The sequence below is a fragment of the Fusarium redolens genome (assembly GCF_020744475.1).
Source record: "Fusarium redolens strain MPI-CAGE-AT-0023 chromosome Unknown BKA55scaffold_13, whole genome shotgun sequence".
Classification (NCBI taxonomy): domain Eukaryota; kingdom Fungi; phylum Ascomycota; class Sordariomycetes; order Hypocreales; family Nectriaceae; genus Fusarium; species Fusarium redolens.
This window is the reverse complement of record NW_025763676.1, coordinates 701301-726020: the sequence shown is the minus strand read 5'-3', so window position 1 is coordinate 726020 and position 24720 is coordinate 701301. Positions and strand designations below refer to the sequence as shown.

The 24720-nt window shown below is 48.2% G+C and overlaps 11 protein-coding genes across 11 annotated transcripts; 5 read left to right on the top strand and 6 right to left on the bottom strand.

The window, feature by feature from the left end:
• Nucleotides 1–488: 488 nt before the first annotated feature.
• Nucleotides 489–1356, top strand: BKA55DRAFT_542233 (uncharacterized protein; the record flags this gene model as incomplete). Its single annotated transcript, XM_046190464.1, has 3 exons — nt 489–537; nt 598–1140; nt 1202–1356. The coding sequence occupies 3 exons, from the start codon at nt 489–491 to the stop codon at nt 1354–1356; spliced, it is 747 nt and encodes a 248-aa protein (XP_046046442.1).
• Nucleotides 1357–1807: 451 nt separating this feature from the next.
• BKA55DRAFT_705786 (uncharacterized protein) lies at nt 1808–2821 on the bottom strand (the record flags this gene model as incomplete). The annotated part of the gene is made up of 3 exons (XM_046200675.1): nt 2636–2821; nt 2006–2587; nt 1808–1953 (listed from the first exon to the last, which is right to left on the bottom strand). The coding sequence occupies exons 1-3, from the start codon at nt 2727–2729 to the stop codon at nt 1808–1810; spliced, it is 822 nt and encodes a 273-aa protein (XP_046046441.1). The 5' UTR covers nt 2730–2821.
• A 303-nt stretch (nt 2822–3124) lies between these two features.
• Nucleotides 3125–6534, top strand: BKA55DRAFT_596310 (uncharacterized protein; the record flags this gene model as incomplete). Its single annotated transcript, XM_046195927.1, has 8 exons — nt 3125–3149; nt 3257–3324; nt 3654–4377; nt 4447–4548; nt 5187–5229; nt 5290–5742; nt 5791–6292; nt 6343–6534. The coding sequence occupies 8 exons, from the start codon at nt 3125–3127 to the stop codon at nt 6532–6534; spliced, it is 2109 nt and encodes a 702-aa protein (XP_046046440.1).
• Nucleotides 6535–7880: 1346 nt separating this feature from the next.
• Nucleotides 7881–8804, top strand: BKA55DRAFT_542229 (uncharacterized protein; the record flags this gene model as incomplete). The annotated part of the gene is made up of 2 exons (XM_046190463.1): nt 7881–8046; nt 8104–8804. The coding sequence occupies 2 exons, from the start codon at nt 7881–7883 to the stop codon at nt 8802–8804; spliced, it is 867 nt and encodes a 288-aa protein (XP_046046439.1).
• A 147-nt stretch (nt 8805–8951) lies between these two features.
• Nucleotides 8952–9725, bottom strand: BKA55DRAFT_518720 (nucleotide-diphospho-sugar transferase; the record flags this gene model as incomplete). The annotated part of the gene is made up of 2 exons (XM_046188291.1): nt 8952–9570; nt 9622–9725. The coding sequence occupies 2 exons, from the start codon at nt 9723–9725 to the stop codon at nt 8952–8954; spliced, it is 723 nt and encodes a 240-aa protein (XP_046046438.1).
• A 1223-nt stretch (nt 9726–10948) lies between these two features.
• Nucleotides 10949–12106, top strand: BKA55DRAFT_107052 (uncharacterized protein). The gene is made up of 2 exons (XM_046184704.1): nt 10949–11145; nt 11293–12106. The coding sequence occupies exons 1-2, from the start codon at nt 11112–11114 to the stop codon at nt 11970–11972; spliced, it is 714 nt and encodes a 237-aa protein (XP_046046437.1). The 5' UTR covers nt 10949–11111; the 3' UTR covers nt 11973–12106.
• A 515-nt stretch (nt 12107–12621) lies between these two features.
• BKA55DRAFT_107056 (uncharacterized protein) lies at nt 12622–13345 on the bottom strand. Its single transcript, XM_046184705.1, has one exon. It carries the CDS (start codon nt 13220–13222, stop codon nt 12815–12817), a length of 408 nt encoding a protein of 135 aa, XP_046046436.1. The 5' UTR covers nt 13223–13345; the 3' UTR covers nt 12622–12814.
• A 1528-nt stretch (nt 13346–14873) lies between these two features.
• BKA55DRAFT_517810 (Fructosamine kinase-domain-containing protein) lies at nt 14874–16088 on the bottom strand (the record flags this gene model as incomplete). The annotated part of the gene is made up of 4 exons (XM_046188214.1): nt 14874–14916; nt 15077–15203; nt 15270–15950; nt 16016–16088. The coding sequence occupies 4 exons, from the start codon at nt 16086–16088 to the stop codon at nt 14874–14876; spliced, it is 924 nt and encodes a 307-aa protein (XP_046046435.1).
• A 274-nt stretch (nt 16089–16362) lies between these two features.
• Nucleotides 16363–17277, bottom strand: BKA55DRAFT_576026 (cytidine deaminase-like protein). Its single transcript, XM_046193450.1, has one exon. The coding sequence runs from the start codon at nt 17085–17087 to the stop codon at nt 16554–16556; it is 534 nt and encodes a 177-aa protein (XP_046046434.1). The 5' UTR covers nt 17088–17277; the 3' UTR covers nt 16363–16553.
• BKA55DRAFT_693163 (WD40-repeat-containing domain protein) lies at nt 17198–22335 on the top strand (the record flags this gene model as incomplete). Its single annotated transcript, XM_046199872.1, has 2 exons — nt 17198–17224; nt 17557–22335. 2 exons carry the CDS (start codon nt 17198–17200, stop codon nt 22333–22335), a joined length of 4806 nt encoding a protein of 1601 aa, XP_046046433.1.
• A 1835-nt stretch (nt 22336–24170) lies between these two features.
• Nucleotides 24171–24707, bottom strand: BKA55DRAFT_542223 (uncharacterized protein; the record flags this gene model as incomplete). Its single annotated transcript, XM_046190462.1, has 1 exon — nt 24171–24707. One exon carries the CDS (start codon nt 24705–24707, stop codon nt 24171–24173), a length of 537 nt encoding a protein of 178 aa, XP_046046432.1.
• Between the last annotated feature and the right edge of the window lie 13 nt (nt 24708–24720).

The following is a 24720-nucleotide window of genomic DNA, read 5'->3' as shown; positions in this document are numbered from 1 at the left end:
TTCATAACATTTTTGTTTCTTGTTACATTAACAAACTGATTGATGATTGAACTGCTCAGAAGCAAACCTGCATGATGCAGGCACTGAGTCGTTTGGTGATGACCTCACGCAAACCTGGTCCCTAACCTGGAGAGCAAGCAGCGGAAAGCTGTATCGTACCAATTTTGTCGTAACTCATGTTAGGTGTAAGGAAAAACAGAGCACCAAGATTTCTTCAGTATTATGATTATTTCCATTTAGAGATTGTTCTGATGTTAGTAAGATATCTGAGGTCGAAGGGCCAGTCAAGTTTAGGGGTCAGGCATTGATCCACTGCCAGCTGCTGGCAACTGTCAAGTGCTCCCAGACTAAGCCAACTTCTTCTTATGCCTTGAGTAGGAGGTGGGGGCCTGGAGAACCAGAATTTCTAGAAACTTGGTATCTCTCTCTCTCTCTCTCTCTCTCTCCTCCATCTTCATCCATCTTCTTCAACAGCCGCATCCGCCAAGATGGGCACTTCACTTCCAGTCCTCAACGCCGACAAAGATGGTTCTCCCTGTATGTTATACTGGTCTCCTTGCATCAAAATATCGTAATGACTAACCTTTTAAGTAGCAGGTTCTGTCTTCAAACTCGTTCCCGACGGCGATGTTATCCTGGTGGTTGGCCCAAGTCAGCACAAGATCCAGGTGTCTTCACACTTCCTCAAACTCATCTCTCCTGTTCTTCGAGTTATGCTCAATGCTCCGATGAAGGAAGGAGAAGCACTTGCAAACAAATGCGACACTGACGGCCCCGTTGAGATCTTTCTTCCTGAGGACAAGGAACAGCCGATGGCGCAGGTATTGCGTACCCTTTACGGCTCAGACCCAAGCACCAAAACGTACCCGATGAGTGAAGTCAAGGTGATCGCAATTCTCGCGGAGAAGTATGGAATGGTTGAACGTCTCGAAATTTTTGCATCTTTCTGGCTCATCTCCGCCGTCAAGGTGCGCATGACAGAAGTTTCCGAAAATGCCTGGAACGCATTGGTCGTCGCATATATCCTCAAGATCGATTGGGCATTCTTCTCCATAAGCATGGCCATGCTCAAGACGAGGAACAGCCTCCTTAAGTTCGTAGCCAGCTTTCATGACAAGCATACTGGTCAGCGCCTTGGAAGTAAGTCAGAAATACGTTTCCCTTGCATGTATGGATATGATACTGACAATACTTATTTCAGTGGCTATTGAAGAACTGCGCAGTACCTACTTGAGCCAGAAAGGGACCACCAAGCTCGAGAAAGGCCTGTGCCTGTTCTGCTTTTCCCGCGCAACTGACTCTTTCACCCGACAGCGTAAGGAATGTAGCCTCCATGATCGTCATTTTTACGTTTGAGAACCGGGACATTGGTCTCAGTCGATAAAAGAGAAGATCGAGACGAGTGCGCCGGTCTTTGGGAAGACAGAAAGGGAAAATGAAATGGTTGGTCATTGGTAAATGAGTAGATTGATTGAAAATTACTATTTGCTTTATACCAGTATTAATCTGCGCTGTGTACTTGGCTGTGATTGCCATCACCAAGCCAGGCTATGTTCTCAACCGCACATTGCTCACCGTGAAGATTGTAAAAACAACTAAGAATATTCTGTGCCCCAGAGAAAATCGCATTTTAGAAACAAGAAGACTAAACTTTTGATAATTAAAGTTGAAATGAAAGAAGAAAAAGAACTAAATTTTGACCCATTTTGAACTTTCCTCTTTAGCCTGGGTAGGCTCTGTGAAGAGTTTGGTACTCATCGACTTATCGCTCCCTTGAAAACCACCGAAACAAAAGAATTCACCTTCCCTATGCCAAGCCCCGACATAAGGAGAACCTTCCATAATCCCATTCGAATATTGTTTGGGTATATGGCCCAGAGCTTCCCATACAGCGACATTGACCGTGCTGAGCCATGACCTCAGCATAGTCCCCCCTGGCGTCGCGAATCGACCCTGGGTTCGATTCAAGTCAGTTATGTATTGTGGAGGAAGAAGAATATCTTACAGTATATATCGGCTTCAATACCGTGAGCGTGTGGCACCCGTACATGTAAGCGACAGTTATAATATGCCCTCTCGTCCCTCACTAGTCGTTCGCTGAGATTGGAGAATTCAAAACGGAAATCTGGGAGGTCAGGGAGAACCATGTAGTACGCTGCCATCATTAGGTACCAACAGTCTTCTAGACCAAAGAACCGATGCGCAGGATGAAAGTGCCTGCCACAATATCTGGGGCGGAACCAATTTGAAGCAACCTTCCTGAATTCAGGAATCATCTTATACTTCCTGGCAAATATGACCACATCGTAGATCTCTCCCGGTGATAGATCGTCCGCATGGGGATTGCCGGGATAGATGCTGCCAAAGGCATTTCGAGCCGCTGTAGCATCATCGTCAGGAAGCCTGAGCTCGAAAACCCGGCCCGTATTGTCAGCGCCAGTGATATTCCTTCCATCAAGCATGTCTGAAAGAACAGATGAAGACACGCGGGCAGCCTGAACTGTGATCCGCACCCTTTTTTCACCCGCTCCGATGATGAGTACAAGATTACCGTCGCTTATGATCTCTTGCTCGTGTGGAAAGTTTCCTAAAGCATGGTCAGTAAAACGAAAGGAGTGAGCAAGAGGTTCCCTACCACCAACCAGGCTTACACCCTGTCGGTCTGGCATGCTCTGGTTTGAGTCTGGCCGTGTGATAGAGGATTCAGGAGTCGGAGTTGGGATTGGCATGGTGATAGCTTAGAGATGCCGGGAGATGTATATGTGACTTGGGAATGTGACTGGGTAACGGCAGGGCTTTTGTTAGGATAAGGTTGCAAGGGGAAGAGTGGTACCTGTTGCTCAGGTGACTGAATTGACTCGAACACAGGGCTAGGGAAAGGAAGATGTTGCTTTAAGAAGACAGTTGGTTGTGTAAGAGAAGGAAGAGCAGAAGGGAACGTACGGGCGCGAGAAGAGAAAAACGTGTATGCTTCCGACAGAGTCAATGGACAGACAGTATAAATAACCAGAGAAATCTGCGCAGAACTTTATCATTAAGAACGCTAAAGGGCAAACAACAGTAACGAGAAGTACTTTGATACGTTGATCGCTGACACTGAAAGGGCGGTATTCTCACTTCTTTCATGTGGGCCATGAAGACATCCTCCAGTTGGTACAATATAACTCAGAAGTGACGCAATGAGAAAGTACTATCAGAGAATCATGAAGACAGAAAGTCAAAAGAAAGGACACTTGTTTACTGCTACCATATACAGATGGTCACAGAGAACTCGAGAGGTTCATCAGAGTCAAAGGCTGGCTGGGTACTACCTTGGTCATTGAAGTTGAGTGAGAGACTTCAGGACGGCGGGCCATAGCCCTCAGAATAGACTCTTCAGAATCCTGGGAAATAAAATTATGTCAAAAGCAACTTTACTTTTATTTGAAGTTTGACTGGTTTAAGCTTGTTTAAGATGCTTAACGTATGTAAAATCTTGTACATCTTCACGGTTTTTGCCTTGTCGCGAGGCTGAAGCGCAGAGCATGTAAGGAAGTGATGCTACGACAATGAGGTCGGTGATGGTCATGAATCACTCTCCTCCGGGCGTCCACTCAATTATAAGAGTATGGCCTTGGTTTGGCTAGACATTGGCTTACCACTTCTGCAAGCAGCTTTCTCCTCTTTCAGACTCCAAAAATATGTGCCCCGTTGACCATTTTGCTACCACAAGCAGTACAGACACCCCTTCCTCTTCCTCATTACAAGGCGCCCGTTACGCCTGGTCCCAAACGGACTTAACTTCAGACCAACCAGTCATGGCGAACCCAGAAGAGGCCACCGAGACTGTAGCTCAGCACAGATTTGTCCGAGACTTGATACCTGGAGGCGACTTGATCCTCGCGGTTGGTCCGCACAGAACTCTCTTCAGGGTTGCGTCAGCCTTTCTCTGCGAGATATCGCCTGTGTTCGCAGTAATGTTTGGGCCAAACTTTGAAGAAGGAAATCGCCTGCGCAGTCGTCAGCCTGAAGACCCCGAGATGGTTCTCGAACTTCCCGATGACGATCCTTTAGCTTTCGACAACACCATCCTCGTGCTTTACGGGTCGGACCCTTCGACACAGGACTGTGACCCAGAAGATATTCAGAGGATTTCAATTCTTGTCGATAAATACGATATGGTCTCGCGCTTTATCTTTGCTTCGGTGTATTGGTTTGCGAAGTATGCATGGGCAGATGATCCTGAAGAGACATGGCAACTCACAACTGCTGCTTACTGGATGCAAAACCCTGATGCTTTCTTTACTTTTAGCAAGAAACTCGTCAAGCAGATGCAACCTTCTCACTTGAGCCACGTCGCGAGCATGCCCGACAAAATGCTTGGGCTTCGACTTTGCTGTAAGACATCCACAGTTGTCTGGGCGGGTCTTGTACCATTCACGTTATCTCAAAACTAATTTTTGTCAGTGGCGATCGAAGAACAACGTGTTCACACGCTCGCGAACGAAGTTAAAGCAAAAGGTCTTTGTTTGTACTGTTTCGGCCGGACCAAGGTTGGATTTACTTCGCGTGTCAAGGGGTGCAAGAATCGCAAGTACCACTGATTTCTAGAAGATTCCGTTCTTTGGCTTCTGCGATAATAAGGAAGCTTATAAGAGCACGTGTGATCGCAGCATTGTGGGATAGGGATTGCTTGGTTGGTCTTCCATGGGCAAATGATCAGAGATTCGGAGGTCTGTGAAAGGACTCAGTAGATAGACAGTTTTGCTGGCAATGGGTAAGGCCTAGCGCTGATTGAATGGCTTGCTACAATTATATAATTTCGTTTAGGCTTACAAGATTTTCTCTTTTTGTGATTTAACTTCCGAGTTGTTTGTATTTGAGTTCTCACAACTTGACAATGTGAAGTCGTCAATTGCTGTTGCTCGAATGTATTTCCCGGTGATTATCCGAACACCCCTTGATACAGCAAGCTCACAGCTTCCCTTCATCAAAGGACATCGATAATTCATCAAATACGAGGACATGAGTGAACCGCAAAGAACGGGGAGTCAAGGGCACTCCAGAAATAAGTCCATCACCAAGAGTACGCCTCAAAATGATTCCGTGGTCGACGTTGATGCTGCCCGGTGCGGGGCATTTCATGTCTCCAAATGAGCATCGTTAACAACAGCGATACCGGTGCGACACAGCTAACTCTGTCTCAGCCCGACCGAGATCCTCTACGAAAGGACCTCTCGACCTTGACGAGTGAGTAAAAAAATATGGGTTGGGCCCAAGGATCTGGGAATATTGACACCTTGTGTACAGTGACCCGTTACTGTCACCTCAGCAGCCGGCCCCTCAGCGAGTGGCTACGCATCGCAATAGAATCTCATCACCACATCCGCGCTCATCTACAGCGACCCCAGTCTCACAACTTGGAGAGGCGAAACCCAAAGACTTTTCGTTTCTTTTGAGACCAGAGATTTACCACCCCCTGACGCCTCTCAACGTTCCTGTTGCATTTCGTAACCCACAAAAGCAGCCCAATCCCGAGGCTCCCATTGAGGAGCTCCTTGCCAGCGGTCACTTCAGAGCAGCGGCTATTGCTGCTGTCCAGGAACTCACAGGCTCTGGAGCCAGTGGAGGAATTAATCCTACAGATTCCAAAAGGATATTTGAACTTCTTTACACTCGACTGGCATGTCTTACCCTGATTGATGCGACTCCCTTGGCTGCTCAGGAGGTCAAAGCCTTGGAAGATCTCAACGACATCAGGAAGTATGTAGACGAAACTACCGGAGAACATCTGGTACCCTGGGAACTTAGAGTTCTTAATGTACGTCTTCAGTCACTTGGCTTCGGCGATTATCGCCGAGCTGTTATGAGTTACCACGACCTCGCCCGCGAAGCTCGTGATCGTATCAGCAAAGCAGCAGCTCAACACGATAACTCCGCAAGAGAACTCTGGAAAGCTCGTCTTCACGATCTTGGTATACAGGTTGCTGGAGCTCTGATTGAGCTCGAAGACCTCACAGGCGCAGCGCATCACCTCAGCACCCTGCGAGATCGAGGCGATGGTAAGATGGCACTCACCAAGGCACTTCTGTGGCTTCACCTGGGTGATGTAGATAGCGCCAGGTCCTGCGCACGTCAAGCAATGGAAAACGATGAAAACGTCGAGAAGCTAATCTTGGCACTCTGTGACATGGCTGACGCAGAGTACGAGACAGCCCTTGAAGCGTGGAAGGAATTGAAGGAAAGTTTGGACGACGAAATGGTTGGCGTCAACACAGCCGTATGCTTGTTGTATCTCGGGCGGATACAGGAGGTATGTTTATCGTGGACACATGTGGTGACCAGCGTGCTAAACTTTCTTAGGGACGCGCAATATTGGAGGGCCTTGTGGATTCTGGATTATCGTCCCATACTCTCTTGTTTAACCTATCGACTATGTACGAGCTATGTACCGAGAGACACAAGAACCTGAAACTCAAGCTCACAGAGCGGGTCGCTGGCCTAGATGCATCGACTGCAGGCTGGGAAAAGACAAACAGCGATTTTAAGCTGTAGTTGTATATGCAGCGTCCTGCTTCGATCTAGTACATCTTTTCTGAAATCCATCAGCTGTGCCGATGTCTTGAAGTTGAATTGGATCTAGGAATGTGCAAAGACCGCTGTTCGCCCTCTTTCGTGCAATTAGGGGCTCAGAGAGCGTCAAACTCTCCCGTGACGTTTTCAGTGAAAAAAAAAGTCCGTCGTGCTTGAGTTCCAAGCTCCTTGCGCTACCCGACGGTGTCTCGTCCAAGACTCATCCAGAGGTGAACGGAATGAGCCGTAGTCATGCGTTGCATTTATCACAACGCCATTTGCTTTAACTGCAGCGACGGTTGAGCTCGGGATCCCGACACTAAGGGAAGATTGCCGGGGTGACATGTTGAGGGTTGACCTTGTGAAGCTCACAGCACTGTCCGCAGAAACATCGGTCCGGCAGTATGTATGCGAGACCAAGTAAGAAGTCATCGTTGTCTTCTTTGGTCATGGTGTTGAGTGTGGAATCCCTCTTTGCTGGACGTTTCATAGTTTTGCAAGTCTGTGAGAGGAAAAACAAGGCGTGAAGCTCCGTATGGTCCAGGATACACATGATAACTTCAGCTGGACAGTCCAGTAAGCGGCTGTGGCTTCCTGAGTTGGTTGACATGAGAAATACGCTCCGAGTCGATAGAAGTCGGTTGTTTTGATGGAAAGATTGGAGTGTCAACGAGAAATGAATGTGTGAAGGATGTTTCAAGAGGCAGAGACTGCCAAAGTCTTCTTATTCCTATACTGAACTCCGGAAAGATAATGTCTTTGAGAAAATGCGCAAATTCAGGAAGCCGTGAAGTATAACGAGGGCATAGTATCATAGCCTTCCCTACAGATGCTTTAACTTGACTGTAAAAGAATGTCTCTAATGGTTTCAATAATGAGAGCAGTCACTGATGGCTGTTCTTACCTCAGCAACCAAGCAAGTCGTTCATCCGTACCTTACAGGTTATACCGGAATTCAGCCTAGGTATAAATTATGATCAAGATGATGTATCACATCTACAGGAGGCCAAAAAAAAAACCCCCCAGGATCTATATCTTGGGTGACAAAATTATTTAGTCAAGCTTAGTATTAGTTTGGTGGGTTGTTGGACTGGCTACTTTTGGCAGCCTAGACCAAGGTCAGAAGCTTTTTTGCTCCCTGAGGCTATCCCCATCAAGTCCGGAGCTACCCCACATACCGTTGAACCTCGGCTCAAATACGTCGATCTCGTCGATCCTCAGGGTCATTAAAGGACCTGAATCTGGGGAAATGTCCATGATTTCTGGTCCTGCTTATTGTTTCAATAATCTACTTTATGACCCAATAGAACATTACCCAATAAATCGACATGTCGGACCGTGTTAGTCAACTCGCTGGTCATCTCAACTATCCCAAAGGCCTACTCGCTGGCCAAGTAGCTATCATCACAGGCAGCGGCCAAGGAATCGGTGCAGAAGCAGCTAGGCTCTTCGCCAAAGAGGGCGCGAAAGTTGTTGTTGCAGATATCGACGCGGGTAAGTGGTCTTATCCTATGCTCACAAAACACTGGTGTCTAACTCTAGCTCAAATAGAAAAGTGCAAGGCTGTTGCTGATGATATTAACAATAATGGCGGCCAGGCTATAGCTGTGCCTGGAGATATTCTCAAGGCAGAGTATATCAATGATCTTATTAAGAAAGCTGCAGACTTTGGCGATGGAAAGATCAATATCATCGTCAATAACGCGGGCTATACTTGGGATGGCGTCATTCACAAGATGACAGACAAGCAATGGGATACCATTCTCGCTCTTCATTGTACTGCACCTTTTACTCTCGTCCGCGCAGCAGCGCCTTACTTCCGTGTACGCGATGGTGCTCCTCGTTGCATCGTCAACATCTCATCCACATCTGGTGTGCACGGCAATGCGGGACAACTCAATTACTCTCTTGCAAAAGCGGGCATCACAGGCTTCACAAAGACAATTGCGAAGGAGTGGGGTCCTTCTTTTGGCGTGAGAGCGAATACTGTTGCCTTTGGACATATTCTCACAAGATTGACGGCGGCCAAAGAAGATGGTGCGTTCGTTACTGGACCAGATGGTGAGAAAATTGCACTGGGTATTCCAACGAAGCAGAAACAGGCGGCGGGTGATAATGCCCATGCAGATATTCCGCTGAGGAGAGCTGGTACTGCGACTGAGGCGGCGAGCGCTGTTCTGGCTGTGGCGAGTCCATTGTTCTCGTACGTAACAGGTCAGACCATCATGGTCACCGGAGGTCGTAATATGTAGATATCCAGGCTGCGAGTTAGATGTCCTGGGTCAGTTGGAGAGGGCTTCAATTGATGAAGAAACGTGGTATTATATTAAACGGTACTATACTTCCCCGAACGCCCCCATCCAACAAGATGTGTCCCTTTTGTACATGTCATTCCATTCTTAGACCTTGAGCCACAGGTTGAAGACACCCTGGGCATACTGAACAATCTCATCGCCACCAAGCTTGCTCTCACCATACAGACGATCGACGAAAGAGATGGGAACCTCAGCGACGGTGCATCCCAAAGCCTTCGCACGCACCATAAGCTCCATCTGGAAACTGTAACCCTTGCTCTCAGTGCTAGCAATAGCCTTCTCCAACGCAGCACGCTTGTAAAGTCGGAAGCTGCCAGTCAGGTCACTCACGCCAGGGCGGAGGACAGTATCGGCGAACAAGTTGGCGCCACGGCTGACAAACTTGCGCTTGAGATCCCAACCGAAAACACCACCGTTTCCAGCGTAGCGAGTACCTGTGACGATGTCGTAGTTGCCCTTGGCCTGGAGAGCGACCATCTCGGGGATGAACTTGGGGTGGTGCGAGAAGTCGGCGTCCATGATGATGACAAAGTTGCCGGTGACGAACTTGAGACCGTGGACGTAGGCTGTTCCGAGGCCGAGTTTGCCAGCGCGGGGCTTGAGGAGAACGTGGGGGGAGTAGACCTTGACAAGCTGCTGGGCAACTTCTTGGGTTCCGTCGGGGGAGCCGTCGTCGACGATGATGAGTTCCCAATCGAGGTTGCTATTTCGGTTAGCTTTTGCCTTTTAAATCTGCGTGCAAGATGGTACTGACTTCTCAGTAAAGGTGCGGTTCAACAACCAGGTAATGATGGGCAGGTTCTTGCGCTCATTGTAGGTTGGCAAGATAACCGAGTACTTGTTCGTCTTTGCGGCCATGGCGGACGATTAGAAGGGGGTATCGTTTCGAAGAAGGATATTAAATGAGGAGCGACCTGAAGAGAAGAAAGATCAAAGTTCGATCGCGAACGACAAAAAGAGCGTGGGAAATTTGGGTAATCGCGTTGTTGGATGTCTCGTCGTTATTCGCGTCAAGCCACTCTAAGGGGACACCTTGAAGCTGGCGATTGGGGATGGACAGGGGTGACTAAGCTCACGATGGATGCCCCTGAGTTGGCTGTGGCTGTGCACGACTTTGTGTGGCTGGCGAGGTACAAGCCTTGGTTTGGTTGATGCCGATCTGCTAACATGGATGGATGATTTTGGACCATGACATGACATGCAGGTTGCAGGGCTTGAGATTGTCAATTCTGCGTCATGTTGGTCAGCTTTTGAAACAGCAGAGGTTTTCTGGTCACTCGAGGTCTTTTTGTTGGGTCGTCGACCGATTGTTCAATATTATCACGGCTTAACGTTGTTGAACAAGAAATTGTTAGAAATTTACCGTCTGGTACTGAACACAGAGCCTCTCTACCTCTTCACCAACCTCGCGTCCACTTCTCCAGCAAAATCAAGTACCGGTACTAAGCCCAGCCTGTGTATCACTGGTTCCGGCGGTCCACCCTTCAAGTCCTCTTTTTCCAGATCGGTGGCTTACAATTGAAGCTTGTGGTTCCTTCGAAGAGCTCTCGACCCACCAAAGCTCCCTCTTGTTCCCCGCAAAGCGACGCACCACAACGCAAACGCAGCTGGGAAAAAGGACTAGGAACTGGGATCCTTGACCCAGAGACCAAAAGCCAATCCGAGATGACGACCAAGTCCGTCCCGATCTACAGAGTTCACACCGTCAAGTACGGGTGTTCCTTGGGCTAACCTCACAGTCCACAGAGTCGCAGTCGAGTGACGAAAGGGCGCTTTTCCTTGCCCCAATGCGTGCTATGCGTTCTCCTCTTCCAATTCCCTTGCTCATCCCGTCCAAGTATCTCGTCACTCGTTTCTCGCGGGCGAGGAACCTCGATGCTGTTTGTGCTCCCTCCGCCTCGGCCTCGGAGCTACCCATGCCTTACCAATTTGCTTCTGGCTTCTCTCTCTCTGTCTATGCTGCTTCTGTTTCTAGGCAAGGTAGCTGTGGATGGGCATGGCTTTGTGGAACCGACCGTCGTGACTTGCCTCGTGCCTTCCATTGCCAACCTCACTCCCCTTCTTCGTGTCTCGTTCCCCGACCTTGACCTCCTTCCTACATCAACATTGTGAAGCTTCCTCACTCTTGTAGCCTCAGAAATTATCGCATATATCTCTCGTATCCATTATTGACTTCGCCGTGTCGCGCAAACACACGCTTATAAGCTAGAGTCAACTTGCGACAGCAATTGTTACGTCATCATCATGTCGGACGGAATCGCTCCAGCTATAGACAAAGGTACGTTCCATCGCCAACCATCTCAATGGCCTCGCTTCCATCGCGTCTGATGTAGCGCTTCGCAATTGACATGTTTGCGATGGCTGTTGAGACCTCCGTGGCTCACCACTGCGCTTATACACACAATTCTGAGCTGACATGCCCTAGTCGGCGCACCTGAACCCACGGCCCCCGAGGCCGAGGCCGGCGCTCCCACTTTGGACACCACGACAGCTCCTTCGGAGCCCGCCAAGCCGGAGGAGACCAAGCCCACTGACGGAGCCGGTGGTCTCAGCGCCCCGCCGAAGCCCGTCGAGGTCGCGTCTGTGCCAGAGACACCCGTCAACAACATGACACCCGCAGGCGGCACTCCACGACCCGTGCTCAACCTCGAAGAAGAGCCGAAGGAAACGCCAAAGAACGAGGACGAGAATGCGTTCATCATTGATGCTCAACCGACCTCGGCCCCTGCTGTCTCCGCCCCAAAGGATGTCCCCATGACTGGCAATGCTGCCGACGACAAGCCCGCAGGCATCAACGGCGCCAGTAAGCCTGAAGTCAACGACGTCGCCGAAGCGGCTGCAGGCGAAAAGCGTAAGGCTGAGGAGCCCCCTGCCGCTACTAACGGTGCATCCGCTCCCGCTGCGGCAGAGAAGTCTGAGTCGGAGGAGCGCGCCGAGAAGAAGGCTCGCGTTGAAGATGTTGCAGACGAGCCGACCGCCACTGAGAATGCTGCACCAAACGGTAAGCACGAAAATGGGAAAGCTGCGAAGAAGGACAAGAAGGCCGCCCCGGTTGCTGGGAAAACGGCACGTAAGACGCGAAGTCAGGGCCCTGTTGAGGTTTAGCAGTAATGCGAATTTGCAGGCTTTTCTTTGATCTACTATAATGGTTTATGAATGCTGCAGCACATGATTTTGGGGGTGGGACGGCGAAAATGGCGGATGGGAACGGGAAAAGGAATAACATCCCGAGATCTGCCTGGTTCAAGGATTTGTGGGTATATTTGTGCGTCAGGTAGTAAACACTGTTTGCATTTGCCATTTCATTAATTATACAGTGCTCTATTGATTAGAATGCTCTATCAGCGACTGTATCTGCCATGATATCGTTGCACTAGATTGACAACACCGGCGTTCCTATCCAAGCTAAGCCTAACCAAGTACCGAAGACCCATCCATTGTTTCCTCCGACCAAGCGGCAGTTCCGGGGGATCCGCCTCGGAGAAGTGGAGTAGATTCTGAACGTCAAGGCCGGGATACAACTTTCGTTTGCCAATTGCTGGATATTGAATTGAAATTTCATGAGAGTTCGTTAGGGTGAAGTGAAGAGCTGTCTATGCTGGCTGGTGTGTTTATATAATGGGGAATGAATCGAGTCGATTTGAGCTGAAAAGAAAGAGAAGAATGGAAGCATGAAGAGATATCTCATCTCCCCATTGTTGAAGCTTGGTAATAGTTTTTATGGTGTATGTTGTTGAGCTGGTGCGGTCGATTTGTGGTGTTGAGGTGATGAAGAGGAAAAAAGAATTGTGTAAATGACTTGAGAAAAAGAAGATCAGACTCCTTATGACCACTTCGCGATACTCAGGGTTTCCAGTGTCCCAAATTGATCAAATATTGTCGCCCACAAAGTTGATACCGGTTTTGAGTTGGCATCTACCTCCCAAAAGTGCCATCTTGTATGAGACTCAGTACCAATAATACTGCACACAAGTAAGATAGAGATCGATCTTCTCGGCAGCCTCAGCCTCTGGGTCTCCGCGCCTTCCATATGCCATAAGGAAGAGAACAAAAGCTGCAATCAGCAGCATCGCACTCAAGAACTCCAAAAATGGCCTTGGGCTCGGAGATGGCCAGAATATACAGCATGAATATTGCCCCTGATCAATCGCGACAAGCATGTTTCCGAATAATTGAAGTATAATCAAACCCAGGAGCGTCTGTCTATAGATCCTGTGACATAGATAGTACTCGAGGCGGCGGATGCGGCTGAGATGGCTGGGAGCAGCTGGTGGAGGGCCGCCGACGCAAATTAGGAGGAAAACGCCGTAGCATACAGCCATAAGGCACCAAAATATCTCTACTACGACCATCATTGTTGTTTTTGAAATGAGGATCTCGGTATAAGCGGTAGTGAGCTGATATTGTAGGCGTAGCTTGACGATTTGGGGTTTTGATGTTGGGATTTGCGGTGTGAAGGAGAAAGGGAAAAAGGGAAAAGAGTGAAGTTGAAAAGGAAAAAGGCGAAGTCCAAAAGGGAAAAAATTGGTTATTTATACCACTGACGTTTCATCATGCAGTTAACAAAACTAAAAGAAAAAGCTAAATCACCAATAAAGTTAACTTCGGAACTGGGAGTAGCGGAGCTACCGCCAGAGTTTTCTTCTTTGCTCCTGAACAATGTTGATTGCTCTATCGTGAAAATGCCATGTATGGTTGTGAATGCTGTTAATTGCTGGCATATGTGTATATACAAGATTTCAGGTGCGCCCTAGGACAGATAATCGAGTGATTTATCCCGCTTCTCTGTTTTCATGTAAGCGGAAAGTGTTCTTAGGTTCTGATACTCAGAAGGGGGTCAGACGCCCGGCAACCCATTCTATTCCATAGGGATATAAATCTACCATATCAGGAGGAATATGTTCTTCTTAGATTGGGATTGCGTTGATGAAGCTCCATGTGACACATCTACCCAATGTAGTGACTACAAGTCAAAGGCCCATATTGACATGTGTTGTTGCTGACTGGGCAAGACCGTGGTTCTTACAGATAGCGGGAATATCTACCCGTAGCTAGTCAACCTTTAGAAAGGGGCACTCGATTCTTAAGAATAAATGCTAGAAAAACTATCAGGGCACAGAGGGCAGCAAGTAGCTACCAGAGGACAGAAAGTGGCCCAGTCTGCATGGTAGATCAGCCCGCCGACGAGCCTGCTTCTTCAGTTCAGTCCAGCATGATCATCACCCTCATTAGTTTAGGTCCGCAGGGTCTGTGAGCATTTTGGCTCTTTGCTTTTACTGCGAGTTTCGCCTGTCTGAATTTAGAATTTTAACTTACTTGTCCTTAGGGATAAAGAAAAAGCTTGAGATCTTCGTTTGGAAGCAAAAGAATAACTAATTAAAAGCTTTCTAAGTTTATCATCCAATTAGCTGAATTTGATCTAAACTTACCTGAGTTTATCCTAAAGTTCCTTAAATATTTTCATCACTTATGATCAATCTCTTAAATTTTCTTGTCTCCTGAAGCTCGCTATTTACTCGGACAAACTTCCAGCACGATCCTTTGACTTGCAAGACCCATCGCTATGTGTATCATCTCGCCATAAAATAAGCATATTTCCCTGATCATTTGACGTGAAGTTTGAGTTTTCGACACTCTGGTTTAAAGTCTAGGCAGCAACTGTGCTTACAGTCCAGATGCAATTGGCCAGAGCAAACATCCTATTTGCAGTTCAAAGGGATCCATGGCAAGTTATCACATCTTCTTTTCCGGCCATGGGGTATGTTCGCCATCTGTCTCTTTTCTCTTGAGCGAATCTGGAGCAAGGCTGCTTGGTTTATACACAACTCTGACCAATCCTGGCTCACAGTAAGGGACCACGACTGCATTTTTGGGGGCTATTTGAAGGGAAAGGTCGCTCCGAGGGATTCAGCCAGACTGATTATTTTCCTTTCGAAACGAAGCTGCCAAAATCTTGGCCAAACTCATGTGATAAGAAGAGCATGGAATCGTGGCTGCTTCTGTTCATTAACCGTATTTCTGAACCAAATCTCTCATAACATCAAGGACCCTATGAACCCATTAGCGGTCAAACACAACTCAGTTTCAGTATAAACTCACTGTGTTCTAAGTGTCTCATTATCAACAAAAAGGGCTGATACATGGGTGTCAAATCTCCTGGCCTGATATTAGTTGTGTTGACCAGGATGAAAATCGGTTTCTGGTCTCACAGTCTATAGAGATCTAGCCGACCTTCAAAATCCTCTTCAGGTGCTGAGATCTGGGCAAATGTGTTGTAGGCAGCTACGTACTCGTCTCCAAACCTATTACAAGCTGGTCGCCATTGGCCAAACTCATCTATGAGTTCGAGCTGGTTAGCAGGAGTAATGTCTTTTTTGAGGATAGTTAGCCCGGGGAACGTACATTCGTTATGCGCAAAGAAGCAGCATGCATCGAAAACGAGAGGTTGGTCATTCTCGACATCAATCCCTGCATTTGCATACCAAAGGTCACCATGAACCAACGAAGGTTCCACTGTCCGGCCGTCACTCTCGAGAGGCCTTAGGAGCCTCGGGATGACCCTTTCGAAAAGCCCTTGTGAAAGAACCTCAAGCTCGTCGCTAGTTCCTTTCACCGCGATCTCCAGGTCCAGAGCCTGTCTCATTGACTTGGCGAAGAATGTCTCCCAGCTATCTTCCCATGCCACATACTGGGGTAGGTTTCCTGCGTAAGTTGTGATGTGGAAGCCGAACTTTCCAGTAGGCGATACGCTTTTCTGGTGCATTGTTGATAAACGAGAGGCAAACTCGTCAGGATCGGGCATATCCTCCGTCATTTCTCGAAACTCGCAGAGGAAGAAGTGTGTATCTGGTATGGTCTCATAGGTGCCGCAAGCGATGGGTTTTGGGACAAATTCTGGTATAACTTCATATATCGCGCTCATCGAATGGAACTCCCCCCTTGTCATGTTCATGCCTATTTCTTTCGAAAGGACCTTTATGAAAAAGGACTGAGGCGTACCATCTTCGAGCAAAACATCGATTCGACCCGTCTTCGCCCAGAAGCTTACCCCATGGGTCTCAATGGATGTGACTTTGCATCCCCCTGGTAGGTCTTGTAAAGCAGTCAATATGGAGACGATCCGACTTCGTCAAGGGCTTCTAACTTACCCCTCAATACAGCTGGGTCAATGTCGGTGTTACTCGAACCGAAATCAAAGCCGTTTGCATCGTTGTGATTCATTTCAGATTTATTCGAACTGGCCATCGCCTAGATCGCTAAACATAACCAGGTTCTTGGAGAGAGGGTAGGTTTATTATACCTATACAGTGTTCCTGGTTCGCATGGTTGCACCCACTGACAAGGTCGACTGGTCCAATCGGTAAGCGCCTATCACGAAACTAAGTATAGACGGCGGCTAACGGCATCCATTATCGGTCACTATTGCGAACTTTATCTTATCTGGCAATGTACAAAAATAAGAACTCCTGGTTATTACCAGTCATTTGAAGGGTTATCTACTAAGTACGAAGCAGGAGTTCTGTGAGAGGATGTAATGAGACCGCAGCTCTTTATACCATGCATTTATGTGTTTAGAACGCTCGCCTATAATGAGTGAAGAGTTGATCAAAATCTAGCGGCTTTTACGGGCCGTTCCGGTGCACCAGCAGCCTCATTCTTTATCTTAGCGAAACCAATTTAAGTCTTTCAGTGTCCTGCCATTGAGATCTCGGTGATCCTGTCATGCCAATGTTCGACGGGATACACGACCTTGACACCGTTTGCCTCGAGTCTTTCCTGTCCGTCATTGTTTGCAATAAACGTTCCTGGTTCCCTGATCCCCACATACACAGTCTTGATAGCGCCCTTGAGTCTCAATATCCTGGTCGCGCAAGTCATGTTCCCGCTTAGTCTCTCGTTGCATGGCTCCATGGTTGTGTACAGCACGGTATCTGGTGGAAGAACTTCATGTATGCGTTCCTCGGGAAGGTTGTGCTCGTCGGCGATCTTGATAAAACAACACTGCTCTGCGTGCGTGGTGCCCGGATCTCCTTTGTAGTCTCTCGGATATTCAAGCGAGTAGCCTGTCGATAGGACCTTGCCTTTGGCCGCGTCGACGAGTACGGCCCCGACGCAGAATTTGTTGCCAGCTGGCGGCGACTTTTTGGCTTGAGTGAGGGCAAACTCCATGAAAGCCTCATGGTCGCCAACCTCGAACGTCGGATTGGTCTCAGAAGCCATGGCAAGTGAAAAGTAGGCAACAAACTAAATAATCTTTTCAATGAACTAATGAGGTACAATTCAATGTGTTCACTCTTTACACATCTAATGCGTGATTTTTGAAGATAAACATGGGTTTGTGTCTTGATCTTTGGGCTGTTGGTTCTGTGACAGGTAACATCAGGCGGCTATGGACATCAGCTGATTGGTGGTTGGTCGTTCGCGGGGAAGCCTGACGACTTGACTTGAGCGCGAGATGCTGGGCATTTTTATGATTGACATTGGATAGAAGTCTGTTAGAAATTATCATTTTAGAGTATCGTACTGATGGACAGAGCGGCGACACTTTGGATCAGTCCGAATAACGAAAGTTAACGCCCCACGCACTGAGGTACATCAAGTTCCATGGGCTACAATGGTTAACTCTCACTCCTAAACAGCTAAAGAAGCTGCAATCCAATCCGGTCCGATTGCTAACTATGGCAGTTAGTTCTTTCGAAAGCAGCGGCGCTCAAAGCCTGACCTGCATCCCAGCAACTCCACAAGCAGTCGCGACTCGACCAAGGGCCTGAGGAGCCTGTTTCCTCTGTCAAAACCGCAGTCCAAGACGTCAACAACATTGGACGAGCAATCAAAGGTCGAAAAAGGACCCCTCGGGCTAAGTCTTCTGTATTGCCCAACAGAGCCCGAGATCGACCTCATCTTTGTTCATGGCTTGGGCGGCAATTCAAGAAAGACATGGAGCAAGTCGTCCGCAGACCGGTCTCACTTCTGGCCTGAGGACTGGCTCTCCCAGGATCCAGCATTCAGAAATGTCCGTATTCATAGCTACGGATACGACTCGTACTATTTGAAGGGAAAGGAGGACTGCTTGAATGTTCATCACATTGGCAAGTCATTCCTGGGTGCGATTAGCATCGCGCCGTGCATTGCTAATTCCAAGACTTACATCGTCGTTATCGGTCACAGTATGGGTGGCCTGGTAATGAAGAAGGCATACATCTTGGCGAAACAAGATGCAGAACACAAAGCGCTGGCTGGACGCTTCGCCGCGTTCTATTTCCTCGCTACGCCACATCGTGGTGCCAACTCAGCAAAGATGCTCAAGAACCTGCTCAAGATCGCGTACGATCGTACTTATGTTGGCGATCTGGAGCCGAACTCTGAAGCAGTCCAAGTGATCAATGACGAATTTCGTCACTTCTCAGCTGACCTGGAGCTCTGGTCGTTTTATGAAACACAGAATATGAAATATTTCAGCTCACTTATTGTCGATCCTGAGTCAGCCGTCCTTGGATACCGTGGAGAGAAGCAAATACCAATGACTGCTGACCATCGTTCAATATGCAAGTTTGACACACCTCAAGATTCCAATTATATACTCCTACGAGACTCACTTGCCTCAACAGTGAGCAAAATTACTACGGCAATTCCGGAGAAGAGGCATGAGAAGATCAAGGCACTCAAGGATTACCTCCAAGTTTCCGATATGTTGGACGATGATCTAGCAAACGTTTGCGAAGCTCGGATGCGCGGATCGTGCGAGTGGATTTCGCACAAAGACAACTACATCAAATGGAGGGACGGCGAAGAAGGAAATGGCAGTACGTTATGGATCAAAGGCAGGCCTGCAACTGGGAAATCCGTCCTGGCCGGTTACGTTGTCGATCAGCTCAGGGAGTCCGGTCAGGCTTGCAGCTACTTCTTCTTCAAACATGGAGACAGGTCCAAGGCCAACCTGGGTCGTTGCCTCCGACGTCTGGCCTTCCAGATGGCGACCTTGAACGCTGAAGCCAGTGATGCCATCCTAAAGATGCAGGCGGACGGTATTTCTTTCGATGGCGTCGACGAACGTACACTCTGGAGGATCTTGTTTCTTTCTGGTATCTTTAGGGCTACAATGACTCGGCAATACTGGATCATCGATGCCTTGGATGAGTGCTCAAACCCCCTGGTCCTTTTGAAGGCCATTCTTCCCAACATGGACGAGTCCATACCACTGCGGATTCTAGTTACAAGTCGAGATACGGTCGAGTTAGATCAAGGTTTCATGGCCATCCCACCAAACATGGTCCAGGTTCTTCCAGTATCGATAATGGATACACAATCAGATCTCAGACTTTTGATTGAAAGTCGGAGCCAAGCCTTAGCAATCGCGAGACCTGAGGATCGAGGCGCATTGGCCGAGAAGATTTTAGATAAATCTAGAGGGTCTTTCTTGTGGACTATTTTGGTCATCGAGGAACTTCAACGCTGCCACAGTAGAAAGGAAATCCACCAGATCCTTGAAGATGTTCCCAGTGGCATGAAGTCACTATACAAGCGGACTCTCGACTACATGTCACAAGTCACTCGAGGAAAGGAGCTGGCCAAAACCATCCTGATGTGGGCAGCATGTGCGGTGCGACCAATGACGATTGGTGAACTTGATGGCGCTCTGACCTTGGATATCCACGATTCGTTCCCAAACTTGGAGGAGAGTATCGCAACGCTCTGCGGTCAGTTGGTGATCGTAGACAAGCAGGGGAGAGTCAATATGGTGCATGAAACTGCCAGAGAATTCCTAATAGCTGGTGGATTAGAGTCTGAGTTCTCCATCGACGTAACTCAAGCTCACACTCGAATGGCGGAGGTGTGTCTGAGTTACCTCGTGGGAGATGAAATGAAGCCTCCAAGGAACAGGCGCCGCCGTTCTTCAGCAAATTTACCAACAAGACAAGATTTCGCCATCTATGCATACACAGCATACCCATACCACCTTTCAAAGGCTGATCCATTGGCGGCAGGGACATTCCAGCTTATCACACAGTTCCTGAAATCCAATGTACTCACTTGGATCGAAACGATTGCCCACTCCCAGAATCTCACTCAACTCATCCGTGCCTCCAAACATCTCAAAGCCTACATGAATCGATGTATCGTTGAGCGCTCACCACTAGATCCTCAGATGCGGGCACTACGACAATGGAGCATGGATTTGGCTCGGATTCCTGCCATGTTTGCTAATGCCCTCACGGTATCACCATCAGCAATATACTCATTGATACCTCCATTCTGTCCCACTGAGTCAATGATACATAAAGCCGGGGGCTCAAATCAGAGGCTCGCAGTCCTTGGTGCGTGTAATGAGCAATGGGATGATAGAATGTTGTGCATCGATTTTCGTAAGGGTCAACCAAGGGCCTTGCGCTATGGAGACGGGTTCCTGGCCATCGCACTTAGCTCAGGGACTGTCGTACTGTATTATGTTGCATCCTATCAGGAGTACAAGGCCCTGGAGCATGACGAAGCTGTTAACTTCATTGCCTTCAAGACTCAATCCGACTTCATGGCAACCTGTGGTATCAAGACGACCAAGATCTGGGACCTCAGAACCGGGCAAGTGGTCCACACCCTCGTTAGCCCCCCACGTCCGCTGGGGATGGAATTTGATGGAGATACGCTCTTTATTGCAAGTCGCAACAACTGCATATATAGTTGGAATCTGGGTCTTGACGTCCAGCCCGAGTCGGTGCGGAGGCCATGGGGCGATGCCAATACACCAGAGACGAACCGAATACCTCTACAGGGGGTTCCATGCGCACTAACTCTCTCAACCAGTCATGGCATGCTTGCTGTCGCTTACAACGGTCAGCCCATCATACTATGGGATATGGAAGAGGACACTTATGCCGGTAGCTGCGGAAAGAAGCTCTCAAGTGGAGAGACATCCACGCATGTCGTCGTAGCGCTTGCTTTTAACCCCAATCCTGACATAGGCCTTCTTGCAGTCGCATATCTCGACGGTGATCTCGCCCTCCTTGACCCTTGCACCGACCGGCAGCTGGAGTGCTTTCGTGCCAATTGCCAAACCCTCTCCCCAAGCTCCAATGGGCGTTTTCTTGCAGCAGGCTGTGCAAATGGAATCATCCATGTTTACGAATTTGATACGTTCAAACTCCTCTATCGGGCCAAGTCAACCAACTCCTATATCAAGCAACTCGCTTTCTCCAAGGACAGTATGCTGCTTGCCGATATACGAGGGAGTCAGTGCACTGCCTGGAAACCTGAAGCACTGCTGCGGGAGTCCCTGAGTGATGACAGCAGTGGGCTTACTTCTGCGACATTGATTGAGACGGTTTCCATGGAGGCGAAAGCCAAGGTCACTTCTATCGCGGTCCATCACACGTCCGCAGTAATCTTTTGTGGGAAGGATGATGGGTCAGTCGTGCTGTATGAGCGAAAAACAGCAGCAAGCTTGGGGATTCTTTACAAGCACAAATCCCCAGTTCGTCTGTTGACTTGGATTGAAGAGAGAGATTCTCTCCTTAGCGTCGACGTTTCCAACCGGATCTTTTTGTACAGAATCCAGAGGTCAGCGGACAAAGGCTGGCTCACTGATCCAGCAGTACACTTCAAGACCCGCCTCGACTCTGGGAAGGCAATCACAGACGTCTCAATAGGAGAAGCCGCGGCTAAATTCCTGGTGTCAACTCGCGAGTCTGATCATTTGTTCGACTTGAATAACGGCAAAAATGAGATGGAGCGTACATATCCGCAAATACCAGGCACCCGGAAATGGTTCCCTCATCCGCAATCCTCCCAACATCTGATCTGCGTAGACAATGTCAGAGTATGCGCCTACAACTGGCGCGACATGACTGAAGTCTCTTCAATGACATTTTCATTAGACGACCAGACGGTAGAACTTACAAATGCGACCTTGTATTCACTTGGTCAAGAACACAGAATCATGCTCCATTTGGCGCATCCAAGAAGTTCCACAAAAATCAGCAGAATTGCTATCATCGACTTAGACCGTCTTTCCGTCAAAGGCAGCGACACTAGCTTCTTACAAAGGAAGCAACCATATGCTCTGGCGACGCTTGATCAATCTACCACTGATGACGACAAGGGAGATATTGTCAAGCCGTCGAACCCGGCCGCTGTACCTTGTTCACGTGTGACTCAATTCGAAGTCAACATTGCTCATGTCATAGGAGTTGATGACTCAAGCAAACTCATATTCCTGAACCAGTCTTGTTGGGTATGCTCCGTTGATCTCAGCGCCAGCGGGTTGGCGATTACGCAGCGTGGAGATGACCCTTCGATAGAAGTCTTTGAGCACTTTTTCATTCCGTACGACTGGTTTGCTGGAAAGAAAGACATTATTTGTACCTTGGCAAAGGGAGATGTTGCACTAACTCGAGGTGGCGACCTGGCAGTAATTAGGGGTGGTATTGAGTATAACGAGGCCGCATTTCGTACGGTGGTCTGGACTGCTACGTAATCTATTCAGGCTCAGATCTCGATTTTTCGTCTGATAAGATATCTGCAAAGCTGCTGGTTTGAATTCTGGTCTCTCTGCATGGCACCTGATGAGACCATTATCCAAGCGATTTGGGGCTTTTGCTCAGTTAACGGGGTGAAGCTCCATCAGTCTACGAGTGTGTCTGCGTTGTATTTTCTGCCACTTCAGGTCCATGGCTACAGCTCTCGCAGTGCGTCTCATAGTGCATCGTGGCGCTTTCTTCTCTATACCAGAGTATGGTCATTGGCCACGGAACCATAGGTAACCTCGAACGAGGAGAGACGCTTTATTGAGCCCCAATCATAGCTCTATAGCTTAGGGTGCAGTCTACTTCATGAGGATAGCCAGCCACTCAGGACGTGACACGGTGATTTATACTTTCTCTCCTTTTGAGTTATGTTTGTGAATGAAGACACGCAATGTTTGTGTACCGAGGGGTGCAAGATAAGCTTTCGAAACTCTGATCTTGCGAGGTTAAGCTTTTGGGATATGATTTACAAGTCAATGTCCTCGCATCTGTGTTAAATTTCATCAGACAATACTTCGGATGCCCTTCGATACTTCTGGCTTCATACTTCACTTCCCCGTTGCTAGGCTCTCCTTCGCAATAGACACATCTACCTGCCATCACTCCTCACCGAAAATACACCACCCACCTTTGAAGCTTCTTTGATCTGAGGATGGACTATTCAAGAGTGCTTTCTTTCATCCTATTTCTAGAGGGAGCTCCAAAGTTTCGTCATACCCTCGGCTACAAGTCTCCTCTGCCTGCTCCATCTCACCTTACCTACATGGCTCGCTACTGGTACTATCTGTCCCACAGGAAATGCTTAATCCAGTTTCTGGGGATTCTTTCCGTCGGATCTGTCGCCTTCGTAGCCTTTAGAATGGGTAGGAAAGCCTGGGGGACAAGTTGTGAGAAATGATTGCTACTCCTGTTGCCTCCAACTTATCTGGTCAGCGGCTTGATAACAGCATATGAGGCATCCGATACGTAAAGGAGAAGATTGGATGACAAGTGAGAATTATGCGATCCAGGTCAAACCCATCCTCGTGTGCTCTGATGGCTGGGAACAATGCTAATGTGAAAACTAGCTTTCAGTCGATTCTATGAGAAGTCAGACTTGAGCCAAACAAAGGGGGAAGTGGGACGAGAGAATTATTCTCCGAGCTTTGGACACAAGAAGGACGAGCGGGGGTAGTCAGGTTGTAGTCTCTGAGCTGCAGACAATATGACAAATTTGCCGTGATGTCGGTCGCCAGGTTAATGAAGTTCTCCCGAACAACGATGGATCTCGCTGTCGAATACCACCGCCTTCAATCTCTGGTGTTGCAGCTTGTTTCCTACCTCACGCCGACTCATTTTGTCAACATCTTACTGGGGCCCTCAATTTTCCTTGATACTTGAATACTCTTACTAAACCATCAACGCGATCGCTGCCCATGATTACCTAGCAACGGAGGATTCAGGGCTACGGTGGCCTTCACTGCGGATTCGCATCAAGCGCATAGTCTAACTAAGACGCGGAGGATTCCATGGTCATAAGACGGGCAATGCCAGTGGATGAGGACTTAGGTCAGATTCTGTCTAAATTTATCTGCATTATAGTGCAGGGCTGAATAAGCTTGACTAGATCATCCAACCTCTTCTCTTGGATGTAAGACTAGAACGTGTTGGCTTCTAAGGATATCTCCGTCTAATATATACTTTCATCACAATTCCAGCCGCCAAGAGGCTTCAAATGTGAAAATAAAAGGTATTTTCTTCTGTGGAGTTGGAGCATCTTTTTGTTGATTCGTTGGCCTTTCATCTGCTATCGTGCCTTGTTATTATTGTCTTGTTCCATGCTTGCCTCAAGATGAACTTGAACTCTGTCTTTCCAAGCACTCCCAGCACTATATGCGTATGCGCGATCAGCTGTACGACAAGCAGACAAGGCCCAGAGGATAGCTTCGTCGTAAACAACAGCTTTTGCAATTTGCATTCGCGTCATCTTGTCTAATGATCGGCTTGTATTGACAAATGGCGACCAGCTCCTCTTCTGCAATGCCAGGATTCCATTAACCGTGAGACGAATGGCTAGCGTTTGCAGATAGAGGATGAAGCATTGCTTGTGGAATAAGTGGTATAAGATACGGGCGGTCAGTCCCATGTCAGAGGGTATAGCTGGAACTGGGTTATCCAGCATCATCAGCTCAGAGAGCATGGGGGACGGACACCGGGCAAGCATCAATAATACATGCATCTTTGGATCCATGATTGCATATTTGAGAAAGGGTTGGGCGTAGATGCCCATCACCTGAAGCAACACAGAGATTACAGCGACGACAATCGTTAACTGTACACCCATCTTGAGTATCGTG

What these genes read in the sequence shown, in the direction of transcription:
- BKA55DRAFT_107052 (XM_046184704.1), top strand. Translation starts at nt 11,112, where the DNA reads ATGTCGGACGGAATCGCTCCAGCTATAGACAAAG. An exon ending in CGCTCCAGCTATAGACAAAG is followed by an intron (nt 11,146 to 11,292) that starts GTACGTTCCATC and finishes GACATGCCCTAG; the next exon opens with TCGGCGCACCTGAACCCACG.
- BKA55DRAFT_107056 (XM_046184705.1), bottom strand. Translation starts at nt 13,222, where the DNA reads ATGATGGTCGTAGTAGAGATATTTTGGTGCCTTATGGCTGTATGCTAC.
- BKA55DRAFT_576026 (XM_046193450.1), bottom strand. Translation starts at nt 17,087, where the DNA reads ATGGCTTCTGAGACCAATCCGACGTTCGAGGTTGGCGACCATGAGGCT.